Source organism: Gopherus evgoodei, chromosome 11, assembly GCF_007399415.2.
Source record: "Gopherus evgoodei ecotype Sinaloan lineage chromosome 11, rGopEvg1_v1.p, whole genome shotgun sequence".
Taxonomy (NCBI): Eukaryota; Metazoa; Chordata; order Testudines; family Testudinidae; genus Gopherus; species Gopherus evgoodei.
The window spans coordinates 28,610,453-28,623,239 of record NC_044332.1 but is presented as its reverse complement, the minus strand read 5'-3'; the positions used below and the strand labels follow the sequence as shown (position 1 = coordinate 28,623,239).

The following is a 12,787-nucleotide window of genomic DNA, read 5'->3' as shown; positions in this document are numbered from 1 at the left end:
CATATTAACAGTTAAATAATGTGCAGCTGTAATAGCTGACAGTCCCCAAACAAATTGAGGCCGTCACTGTATATAAAGTTCATACTAACTAGAAAATTTTAACTCCTAAACTGTTGCACTGGACACAGGATTTGTCATCTTAGATCAGACTTTTTTTTTTTAATTCTATTTTAATTGTTTTAACCTAGTCAAATATCCTATATCTGCCAGGACCAAAGCCTGCACTTCAGAAGAAAGCCAACCCTGCTCTCTTCCCCACACACACACATCCACTGATTCCCAAAACCCAGTGAAAATACTGTAATGAAGAATGTTGTGCACAAATACAATGCCTTTGATCCAAGAATCTGAATGCTTTAGATACACTAAATCTCAGAGCACTGGGGGGTAAAATGAACTGTCTAAGGTCACAGAGTAAGTCAGTGGTAGAGCCAGAAATAGAACTCCTGGATTTTCAAAAAAAGAACAGGAGTACTTGTGGCACCTGAGAGACTAACAAATTTATTTCAGCATGAGCTTTCGTGGGCTACAGACCACTTCTTCGGATGCACAGAATGGAACACACAGACAAGAGATATTTAGGACCCATAGAAATAGAAATATTTCCTTATGTTAAATTCTCCTCACCCCTTCTATGGGTCAAAGGTTTTTCTCCTCCTGCTGGTAGCTCATTTCAAGTGATTGGACTCTTCCAGCTGGCATGCGTACTTCCACCTTTTCATGTTCTCTGTATGAATAAATATCTCCTTCAGACTGCAATGCCACAATTTCTGTGACAAAATTGTAGCCTGAGTGATAAATCTTACTTCGGTTTTCATCAGGGGCTTAAATGATCTCGCAGCCTTAATGCTAGTGTTTTGCAAAGTCAAGCAATTCAAAGACAGTAAATCTTAAAAATTAATGTTGCCAGTGCAAGCTCAACACACTGGAAACTCAGTATAGATTATGGCAGCAGTTCTTAAACTCAGCTCCTTGAAGCACTTACTGGTAGTCAATGAAAAGCTGATTTGTGACATGGTTCTTGCTCTCTCCTCATTTCCAACTGATCAATCTTATTAAAAGACAGATAAAAACACTATAAATATGTTCCCACTATTACTTATACATGTAAGTAATTGTCACAGTAGTTACATGAGTGTCATACTGCATCTATACTCCAGTGTAGTCCACATTCTAAAAATATTTGGGAATTACCGCTGGGGGAATTCTGCGTTATTGTGCACACACATAATTAATGAGCCGTGCATATTTCGAATTTTTTGCATGGAAAAAAGCTTCTGCAGATATGTTGCTGCAGTTCTGCCTTTTTCCCACCAGAGGGCACTGTTGCAATAGAACACAGCAACAGCTCCAGGCCAGCAAGGGAAGAGAGAGCCTGCAAAGCCACCTTTGCAGCGGGCCAGGTCAGGAGACACGGGATATGGGGAAACAGTCAGTGTGGGGCTACCGGAAGGTCAGACAGGGGCTCATAAGGGCTAGTGGGGGAGGGCAGACTGGGGCAGGGGCTGAATGGGAGTGGAGGCGCAGGGCCACAAGGGGAAGAGAGGTGCAGGGCCACATGGTGATTGGGGGAGGGAGTGCAGAGCTATATAGGGACAGGGGAGTGGCTGGGTGGGGACACAGAGACATGGGGAAGGGTGCAGGGACACATGGGAATGGGGGGGAGTGGGTGGCTGAGTAAGGGTTGAGGGACAGATGTGGACAGAGGGTGCAAGGACACGTGGGGACGGGGCAGATATGCCTGACTGAATGGGAGAAGCTATAGGGCAGCAAGGTCTGCTTTTGGAAAGCTTCCTAACAATCCCTCCTCACTGTTCCCTCCCACTCCCCCCAAAAAACCTGTTCCATACTTTTCCCACACATACCCAACAACCCTCCATGTTCACACCCAGGCTCCTTCCCAGCAATTTATTTCCCTCTCCCTCAGCTCCTCTGTTACCCTTGACTCCCCCAAGTCTTTGCTGTGCTTCTGAGAAGTGCAGGAAATACAGTTCTGTATTGTAGTTTAAATGAATTCTTGCTCAGAGTTCTGTATTAATATGCCTAGAAAGGAATCTATTTGTCAAAAAAACATTTCCTGACTCTCTCTTGTTGTCTGTATTGCCAGCAAGTATGTCTAACAGGTATTTTTAAATAAAATGACCAAAAATAATTGAAACTGGCGTGATTATATTGTATTGACAAATAAAATAGTGTGCAGAATTTTTTAATTTTTTTGGCACAGAATTCTCCTAGGAATACGGAATGGAGTTTTATAATATACATTCTTAATACAGAGGAATGCATTAAGGTTTCCATTTTCAAATGGAAGGAAGGATGAAACAGTCTACATAAGTGCAATGTGGTAGAAACACCACTGCCAGAACCTGGATTCAAACAAAATTTTAAATCCTTTTTTTCACTTGTTTGATTTCACAATTTTAATGTTACACTAATAGGTTTTTATTTTGTCTTGCATTCAATTTCAGAGGGTGGGGAGGTTGGTTTAAAGGACTGCAATGAGGCAAAATGAACTTTGCTCAAACTTTTTAAAAACAAAAACAAAAAGCACTTCAGGGAGTGACCAAACATGGAAAAATCTCAATTCAAGAGAGCACTGTTCTAGAAAGTATCTGTAAATGTGGGTTCTGGCAAACTTTTCTGTACCTTAACTATACAGGATAGTACTAAGTACTCACTATAGTACCCCAGTCAAGATTATTGCAATAATTCTGCAAACCACCTCAGATCTTTTCTCTGGTAAGGGCACAATGGGATGCCTCATTAATAAATAGCTATCCTTACAATGTATATTTCTTTCATAAAAGAGCCTATTTATGAAAGAACATTTTAGCAGTTTTTCATCTTATAAAAGGCTGCACAAGGAAGTGGGATGGTGGGGAATTAAATACAAGAAAAGGGTAGCAGTGGAAATTGCACACTTTTCATTTTAAAGAAAGCCCCTATCCAATTAAAGTTCACAAAGAAATGAGATATCTGCATCCCATATTGGAAACAAGGCACTTAATTTCAAAGCACTAACTTCTCAAAAGAATAGGCAACTTATATCTGGGTAAATATTAAAGACAATTCAAATTACCAAGCTATTTTTTGTGATTTTAATTTTTAAAAGATGAAATATAACTTGTCCTAACAGTTGTTGTTTTGGCCATGCTTTTTATGAATGGTTTACAATGGGGTAATAAATGATTGATTAATGTTAGACATGAATAGCAAGTATATACATAACCACATCAGGAGAAGTTTAATAAGCCACTGTTTATAAGCAATTTGTTAGTCCACCAGATTGAGCAACTAGTTAATGAATTCATTTTTTAAATGATCAGTTAAGCCTTTATAAAGTCTTCATATTAAGTTCCATTTATAAAGTATAGCCATTTCATTATGAATTCTGCAATTTGTCCTGCAATAAGCAAAAATGGCCTATAATGCAATTACTGCCAGTGGAAAATGTGAACTCTAATTTCTCCTGTCTGTCTTCTACCTTGCAAGTATCCTTAACTACCTTTTTGGAATCAATGGGAATTGAAGGCATTCAGCACCTGGCAGGATAGGTCCCTGATGAATTATTTCCTTCAGTTTTAATAAGCTATTAGCTTGACAATAACTGTCTTCATTAAAGTTTATATTGCTCAGACTCTCCCTTGGTGTCGGAGTATGCATGTAAACACTCCCAAATTCCTTCCACTGACTTTTTTGTTTTGACCATTACAAACCTGGTAGCATGTCTCCCATATTATGATTTTTAGTTGCCAATAAGGCGCACAGGCTAATGGAATCATTTCTTTTGTTTGTTTAAAAAAAATACAGATTTGAGTTCCACTTGAAATATTTATCTTCACTGAATAAATAATTTAGCAAAATGAACTGCGACAAATTCAAACCTAATATCAGCGAGTGCAATTCAACTGATATTAATAAAATTATAACTGCTTGCACTAGGTCTGAATCTATCCCAATGATAGGTTAAGGCAATGCAGTGGGTTAAGTTATCATTAGATCTGTGTTTCTAGCTTTGGTTTACAGATCATCATAAACCTCAGACCATTTAGCCCAGTTAATTCTTGTTTAGAACAGCAACTGAGAATGGAAATGGACTGGCCCAATTAGATTGGGAGTCTTCTGTAGTCCCTAACCAATGCTATCAGTCCCTCACTTCAATTACCAAAAATATTTTAACCCAATAATCTTTTATTGTGATCAATATGGACAGTAGGTGTTGGTTTGAGTATCATTACAATTAGTCTTTCTGACCACAGTCTGTCTATTTAATAGAAAATACTTTTAAAAGGGACAGGAAGTAACATGAAAATTTTCTTTCACGGGTTTCTCTACTTTCAGTCAAATAAACCTTCTCTCAGTTACATGAACAAATTTAATATCATTTGGAACACATTAAAAGAAGACATTGTATTCAGTCTTTACCTATTGCTGTCTCTGGCATTGCAAAAAGTGTCTTCTCAGTAGCCACTCGAAAGTGTCCATGGACTGACAGACCAACACCCTACCAAGAAAAGTATTAAATACAGAAACTGTAATAAAATGGTTAAAACCAACACATACAGCTCCACTTAAAGGATATTTCTTACCAAACAATGTCATTGAAGTACTTCTATTTGCATAGACTTTCAACATAGTATCCCAAAATAGTTTATCGTTTATAGCATAAACATTAGGCAAGCATTGTAACAAATTTGTGACTCAGGTAAAGTATTATTAGTTGGTTAAGATGCCATACAGAGGTTAAATGCCTTACCCACCTTCATGGTCTAATAGATTAGAAATAGAAGCCAGGAATCTAGACACTCGGGACTTGCCTAAATGCCACGGACTAAGTGTACAATCAGGGATGTCCGTTTGCCCCACACTAGCTTGCTGTGCACTAAGTGTCTGTGTGGACCCTTCAGATCACACTGAGGAATTTTTAGTGCATGGTATATCTACCTCGCTTTGAAACAGGAGTAGATTCTAAAGCTCACTAAGGAACCGAGTGTTCAGTAGCAGGCTCCACACGGACACTTAATGCGCGGTGGGGTAGAGTCACACTTCGGCTTGTTGTGATGTAAGTGTCCATTTAGACAAGCCCTCAGTCTCCTGCTTTTAAATGCCTAAAATACAGTCCCTTTATGGGAAACAATTTTTTTTCAAAATGACTTGTAAAGGAAAAAGAAACGTTTGTATCTCATTTGCTTCTATACTCTGTGTGTGTGTGTGTGTGTATGTGTATATATATATATATATATATATAAATTTAATCTTGGAAATTAGAAATGTTGAGTCTTTTTTTTTTTTTTCCTAGTATTTCCAAGGAGAACTAATTGGCAATTCAAACTCAAATTTTCAGCATCTTTGTGAAGTTGTTGGCAATGGAATGCTGAATTCTTAGAACTTGTCTCCCAAGTGTTTTTAAAAAGTGTTTAAAACTCTGGTTATGGTTTTAAACACATCTTAATTACAATCAATCCTCCTTACAATTTAGATTTCACTTTCTTAGTACTTCTGATGTCAATAAGACAAGCTTTCTAGATATCCAAGTTTTTCCGTATAGACAAAAGCCTAATTTTAAAGTGGTGTGTTGTGTTTTTTTTTTTAAAGACACAAGGCCACTTTTTTTCTTTTCCTTTATAGGTCACTTTTAAATAATCCAACTTTAAAATAAAATGACGACAGAAAAATCTGAAGAGCAATGAGTGAATAATTTTAAGCATGGGCAAAAGGTGAAAAGTGCTAAACTGACAACTAACCTAGTTTTTACAGGATTACTTACCTCCCAAATGAATTACTGCAATGCACTCTATAGGAGGTTACCCCTGAAGAAACTTCTGAATCTCCCACTAGTGCAGAAAACTAGTTGCATGCTTATTTAGGGAACACTAAACATGCTATCTACAAGTCTTGCACCACCTCCATCTCTGATTCTGACTGCAATTCAGAGTGCTCTCTGTCTACACTGCACTTAAAAACCCATAGGTGTCTCAGGCTTGTGGGCCTCTGGCTGCAAGCCTGTTGAATTGCAGTGTAGACTTCTGGGCTCAGGCTGCAGCCTGAGTTCTGAAACTCTCCCACCTTGCAGGTGGATCTATAAAGTCCTGTATAGTTAGAGTCCTGGCTACCTAGAAGGCTGCTTCTCTCCCTCTGGCATCAGAACAGCTGCAAGTCAGAGTGCTGTGTTTGAACAGCCCCAATATTCAGACATCTGCAACTGGAGGCAAAAGTTCTCAATGGAATACCCTATTCTCTAGAACACCTGTTGGTACCAGGAACATGACTTTCAAAATACAATGTAAGGTTAATTTATTTGCTCAGATAGTTCACTGATGATGGGTCTTTGAGGGGAACCAAACTTATTTTGGATAAGTCTAACTGTAACAGTGCCAGTACATTCTGCTTTTGGTTATTTTTGTTTTTTTTACAAACTGATTTTTTTCATGTATCTTAGTTCTGCCTTCACTCAAATTCTGGAATACTTTTTTTTTTAAATTTATATAGATCTCTAACAGGAAATTACTAGAACTGAGTGGTTGGAAAAATTCCTGTCCGTTTAATTCTGCTACTGTCTGTCCCCTGGGTGAAAATTTTCAATTTGCAAACACTTGTTTTGGAAACACCAACACAATTTTTGTTCCTGGAATTTCTAGTTTGCAAGAACTCTTCAGGGAAACATAATTCTTTCATTCTGATCTGGAACAAAGCCAAATTTTGAAATGCTGAAGTTTCCTGTAAACTTCATCACAAGTGTACACAAGGACAAAAAGAGAAATCCAACAAAAGACGGTTACTCACCTTTGTAACTGTTGTTCTTCGAGATGTGTTGCTCACATCCATTCCAGTTAGGTGTGCGCGCCGCGCGTGCACGCTCGTCGGAAACTTTTTACCCTAGCAACTCCAGTGGGCCGGCAGGTCGCCCCCTGGAGTGGCGCCGCCATGGCGCCCAATATATATCCCTGCCGGCCCGCCCGCTCCTCAGTTCCTTCTTGCCGGCTACTCCGACAGTGGGGAAGGAGGGCGGGTGTGGAATGGATGTGAGCAACACATCTCGAAGAACAACAGTTACAAAGGTGAGTAACCGTCTTTTCTTCTTCGAGTGATTGCTCACATCCATTCCAGTTAGGTGACTCCCAAGCCATACCTAGGCGGTGGGGTCGGAGTGAGAAGTCGCGGCCCGGAGCACTGCAGTTCCGAAGGCCGCATCCTCCCTCGACTGCTGGACCAGGGCGTAGTGGGAAGCAAAGGTGTGGACCGATGACCAGGTCGCTGCCCGACAGATCTCCTGGATGGGCACACGGGCTAGGAAAGCCAGCGACGACGCCTGCGCCCTGGTAGAATGCGCAGTCACACGGCCCGTAGGGACATGGGCCAAGTCATAACAAGTCCTGATACAGGACGTAACCCAAGAGGATATCCTCTGGGAGGAGATAGGAAGACCTTTCATACGATCTGCTACCGCCACGAAAAGTTGGGGGGATTTTCGGAAGGGCTTAGTCCTCTCTATGTAGAACGCGAGAGCCCTACGGACATCCAGCGAGTGGAGCTGCTGCTCCCTGCCTGAGGAGTGAGGTTTTGGGAAAAAAACCGGAAGGAAAATCTCTTGGTTGATATGAAAGGCTGAGACCACCTTGGGCAGAAAAGCAGGGTGTGGCCTCAGCTGCACCTTATCCTTGTGGAAGACCGTATATGGGGGGTCTACCACCAGAGCTCGGAGCTCCGACACCCGTCTAGCTGAGGTGATAGCCACTAGAAAGGCAGTTTTCCAAGAGAGGTAGAGCAGGGAGCAAGTAGCTAACGGCTCAAAGGGGGGCCCCATGAGCCGGGACAACACCAGGTTAAGATCCCAGGTTGGAGCAGGGGGACGGACGTTAGGGAATAAACGTTCCAGCCCTTTAAGGAATCTCGACACCGTCGGGTGAGAAAAAACGGAGCGACCGTCCGCACCCGGGTGAAAGGTGGAGATAGCTGCTAGGTGGACTCGCAACGACGATAAGGCCAGACCTTGCCCTTTGAGGGACAAAACGTAGTCTAAGATTTCGGATACCGAAACTTCCATAGGGCGGAGATTTCTCTCTACGCACCAACAGGAGAAGCGCTTCCATTTCGCTGAATATGTGGCTCTTGTGGACGGTTTCCTACTGCTCAAGAGCACCTCTCTCACAGGCGTAGAGCAGCGCAGCTCGGAACCAGTCAGCCACGCAGGAGCCACGCCGCTAGGTGCAGCGACTGCAGGTCTGGGTGACAGAGGGTCCCGTGGTCCTGGGTAATCAGGTCCGGATGAAGGGGCAGGGGAACTGGGTCGGCTATGGCCAAGTCCAGCAGCATGGTGTACCAGTGCTGCCTGGGCCACGCCGGGGCCACCATGATCACGAGAGCCCTGTCCCTGCGCACCTTCAGGAGGACCTTGTGGACCAGAGGGAACGGGGGAAATGCATAGTACAGGTGGGTCGACCACTGGATGAGGAAGGCATCCGCTATCGACCCCGGCTCCCTGCCCTGAAAGGAGCAGAACGCTTGGCACTTCCTGTTCCCCTTGGACGCGAAGAGGTCCACCCGGGGATAACCCCACCTCCGGAAAATGGAGAGAGCGACGTCCGGGCGAAGGGACCACTCGTGTGACAGGAAGGATCTGCTCAATCGATCCGCCAGCGTGTTCCGTACTCCGGGAAGGAAGGAAGCCCTGAGGTGAATGGAGTGGGCTACGCAAAAGTCCCAGAGTCGTATCGCCTCGAGGCACAGGGAGGAGGACCTGGTGCCGCCCTGCTTGTTGATATAATACACGGTCGTCGTGTTGTCCGTGAACACGGCTACACAACGACCCTGAAGCTGATGACAAAACGTTTGGCAAGCAAGGCGGACCGCTCTCAACTCCCTCATGTTGATGTGTAGCCCCACCTCCTCCTGGGACCATAGGCCCTGCGTCCGCAGGGTCCCTAGGTGGGCCCCCCAGCCTAGATCTGAGGCATCCGTTGTCAGGGATACCGAGGGCTGAGACGGGTGAAAGGGAAGACCCGCACACAATACGGACTGGTCCAACCACCAGCCGAGGGAATCTAAGACCTTCTGGGGGATTGTGATTAACATGTCTAACGGTTGCCTTGGCCTGTAATGACTGATAAGCCACAGCTGGAGAGGACTCATGCGGAGCCGAGCGTAGTCGGTCACAAAAGTGCACGCCGCCATGTGGCCTAACAGGGTTAGACATGTCCTCACTGACGTCAACGGGGCTGACCGCAAGCGTTGAACGATCGCCGCCATGGTCTGGAACCGCTGCCGAGGCAGCGAGGCCCTGCCCACAGTGGCGTCCAGGACGGCCCCGATAAATTCCACCTTCTGAGTGGGCCTCAGGGTGGACTTGTCTGTGTTTATCAAGAGGCCCAGACTCGCAAACATGCCGGTGATCACGCGGACATGGCTGTTCACCTGCTGTTCCGACGTGCCCCGAATCAACCAATCGTCCAGATAAGGGAACACGTGGACACGGTTGCGCCGAAGATGCGCCACGACAACTGCCATGCATTTTGTAAACACCCTCGGGGCCGTGGACAGGCCAAACGGGAGGACCGCAAATTGATAATGACGAGCCCCCACAACGAAGCGGAGGAAGCGTCTGTGGCGTGGCCAAATGGCAACGTGGAAATACGCGTCCTGCATGTCGAGGGCGGCGTACCAGTCTCCCGGATCCAGGGATGGAATAATGGTCCCCAGGGATACCATGCGGAACTTCAACTTCACGAGGTATTTGTTGAGCTCTCGCAGGTCGAGGATAGGCCTGAGGCCCCCCTTGGCCTTGGGGATCAGAAAATAGCGGGAATAAAACCCCTTGCCTTTCTCGTTTTCGGGAACCGCCTCTATAGCTCCTTTGCTGAGGAGCGTCTGCACCTCCTGCCGAAGGAATTGCTCGTGAGAGGGGTCCCTGAAGAGGGACGAGGAAGGAGGGCGGGAAGGAGGAAACGAAACAAACTGCAGGCGGTACCCCGTCTGCACCACGCTTAAGACCCAGCGGTCCGATGTTATTTGGGACCACGCCGGGAGGAAAAACGAAAGGCGGTTGGAAAACGGGGGGGAAGGATCCATAGGGGAAACTGTTACTGCGCCCTCGAGCGCACCTTCAAAATGAAGGCTTAGGACCAGGCGGGGGTTTTGAGGAGCCTTGGTTCTGCCCCCCTTGGTTCCCCGACTGCCTGCGCCTCCCGTTCCTGCCGCGGCGCCTGTAAAGGTCCTGCCGCTGGCGGAACTGGGAAAACGGCCTGCGTTGTTGTTGTTGTTGTTGTTGTTGCGGCCGGAAGGGTCTACGCTGCGTCACGGGAGTGTGCATCCCGAGGGACCGCATAACGACTCGGTTGTCTTTCAGACTCTTGAGTCTGGGGTCTGTTTTGTCAGAAAATAGGCCCTGGCCTTCGAAAGGAAGGTCTTGTATAGTATGCTGGAGTTCCGGCGGAAGGCCGGAAACCTGCAGCCAGGAGATGCGACGCATCGTAACTCCTGACGCAAGGGTACGGGCAGCCGAGTCCGCAGCGTCCAAGGAGGCTTGCAAGGCCGTGCGTGCGACCTTCTTGCCCTCGTCCAAGATGGCCGTGAACTCTTGGCAAGCATCCTGTGGCAGCAGCTCCTTAAATTTGTCCACTGCCACCCAGGAATCAAAGGCATATCTGCTCAGCAGGGCCTGCTGGTTGGAGACCCTGAGCTGCAGCGCCCCAGCCGAATACACCTTACGGCCAAGGAGGTCCATCCGCCTGGCCTCTCTGGACTTGGGGGCCGGAGCCTCCTGGCCGTGACGCTCCCTATCGTTCACCGATTGCACTACCAGTGAACCGGGAGTGGGGTGAACATGTAGATATTCATAGCCCCTAGAAGGGGCCATGTACTTTCTCTCGACTCCTTTCGCTGTCGGAGGGATGGAGGCCGGGGACTGCCAGATAGTATTGGCATTGGCCTGGATGGTCCGTATAAAGGGCAGGGCGACCCTGGTGGGAGCATCAGAAGAGAGGATGGTAACAATTGGGTCCTCTATCTCCGAGACCTCCTCTGCCTGCAGGTTCAGGTTTTGAGCCAATCGCCTGAGGAGGTCCTGGTGCGCCCTAAGATCCAGCGGGGGGGGGACTGTTGGAGGAGGTACCCGCCACCGCCTCATCCGCGGAGGAGGATGATGAGACCCCAGGCACAATAGTGTCCAACTGAGGGTCTTCCTCAGCCCTCGCCTCTGTCTCCGGAGCCACAGCGGAGTCCTGCTGTTTGGACCCTTCGTCCCCTTCCGGGGAGGGAGGGGGGCGAGACAAGGAGGCTTCAGGGGCCCTACGCTCCGCAGTCGCCGGCCTAGCAGGGAGCTGCTGGGGGCCCTGGGCCTGATGGTACGCCCAGGGTGTCCAGAATCCCCACTGTTGAGGGCCTTGGTCCTGCAGCGGTGGATCAGCAAACAGCGCCGCCTGCCGGTCGGTGCCCAGCGCATAGCCGCTGTCCGCCTGGGAGGATACGGACGGCTGCCTCGAGGGCCACGGTGGGGCCGACCCTGGATAGTACGGGTCTGCGCGGGCCGGCACGGAGGATCGTCTCGGTGCTGGGGACCGGTGCCGGGAGTCATATCGGTGCCGGGATCGGGACCGGGACCGGGATCTGTCACGGTGCCGGGCGCCGCTTCGGTGCCGGGACCTACTACCAGCTCGGTGCCGGGAGATCGACCGGGACCGGGACCTGCCACCAGCTCGGTGCCGGGAGGTCGACCGGGACCTGCCACCAGCTCGGTGCCGGGAGGTCGAGCGAGACCGGGACCGGGACCGGGATCTGCCACCAGCTCGGTGCCGGGAGGTCGACCGGTGCGGCGAGTAGCGTCGGGACCTGCTCCTGGAGTCGCGGTGCCGGTGTCGACTGGAGCCTGACCGCGACCGTCTCGATGCCGACCGGTGCCGCGAGTGCGACCGGTACCGCTGAGGGGAGCGGTGCCGGGACTGCGAGCGGCGTCGGGATCTGGAGCGCCCAAGACGTCGGGACCTGGATCGGGAACGACTGTCTGTGGGCGGTGCCGACATCATGGGCTTGCCTCTGGACGCGACCCGCACCGGAGGTACCGGGGGTGGCAGCCGAGTAGGCTCCGTCAGGGCAATAAGGTCCCGAGCCGAGGCGAAGGTCTCCGGTGTGGATGGGACCACTATCTCAACCCCAGATCTCATGGGGGAGCTCGGCGGCACCGGACTCAACGGACCCGCCGGGCCCGGAGTCAACGGTGCTGACGGTGCCGGCGGCGCCGCGGCCGATGTCGAGGCCGGGCGCTCTAGCCGGGTCTGCCTGGCCGGAGTATTAGACTTCGACGGCCTTGGCTCTGGCTCCAGTGCCGGAGAGGGTCGGTGCCGAGGAGTCTTCTCGGTGCCGGAGCGATCCGGTGCCGGTGCCGATACCACGGCCTGCGAAGCCGTCGGGTCAAGTGCCGCCTCCATCAGGAGAGTTCGGAGCCTTTGATCCCTCTCCTTCTTTGTCCTCGGCTTAAAGGCCTTACAGATGCGGCACTTGTCAGATCTGTGCGATTCCCCGAGGCACTTCAGGCACGCTTCGTGGGGATCGCTGGTAGGCATGGGCTTCTTGCAGGCCGCACACTGCTTGAAGCCCGGCGAACCAGGCATGAGCCCGGTGCCGGGTGCCGGGAAGGGCTAAGCCCCCGGCGAAGAAGTAGTTTACAACTAATTAACTTAACTATCAACTTAACAAACTATTTAACAACTGTAATGGAACTAGAGAATAACAATAGATAACGATAGATAACTAGGAGAGCTAGGGACGTGGAGGACAGCTATGCCGCGCTCCACAG

The 12,787-nt window shown here is 48.6% G+C and overlaps 1 protein-coding gene across 3 annotated transcripts in view; it reads right to left on the bottom strand.

Annotated features, from left to right (window-relative positions):
- The window catches only part of HIBCH (3-hydroxyisobutyryl-CoA hydrolase), a 96,423-nt gene that overhangs the window by 42,852 nt on the left and 40,784 nt on the right, over positions 1–12,787 (bottom strand). For all 3 annotated transcript variants that reach the window (XR_004002564.1, XM_030579657.1, XM_030579658.1), the window contains exon 7: positions 4,426–4,504. Coding sequence is in view for 2 of the 3 variants with exons in the window: in XM_030579657.1 (XP_030435517.1) it covers positions 4,426–4,504 (79 nt within the window). In the remaining variant the exon portion in view is untranslated. The remainder of the gene's footprint in view (positions 1–4,425; positions 4,505–12,787) is intronic.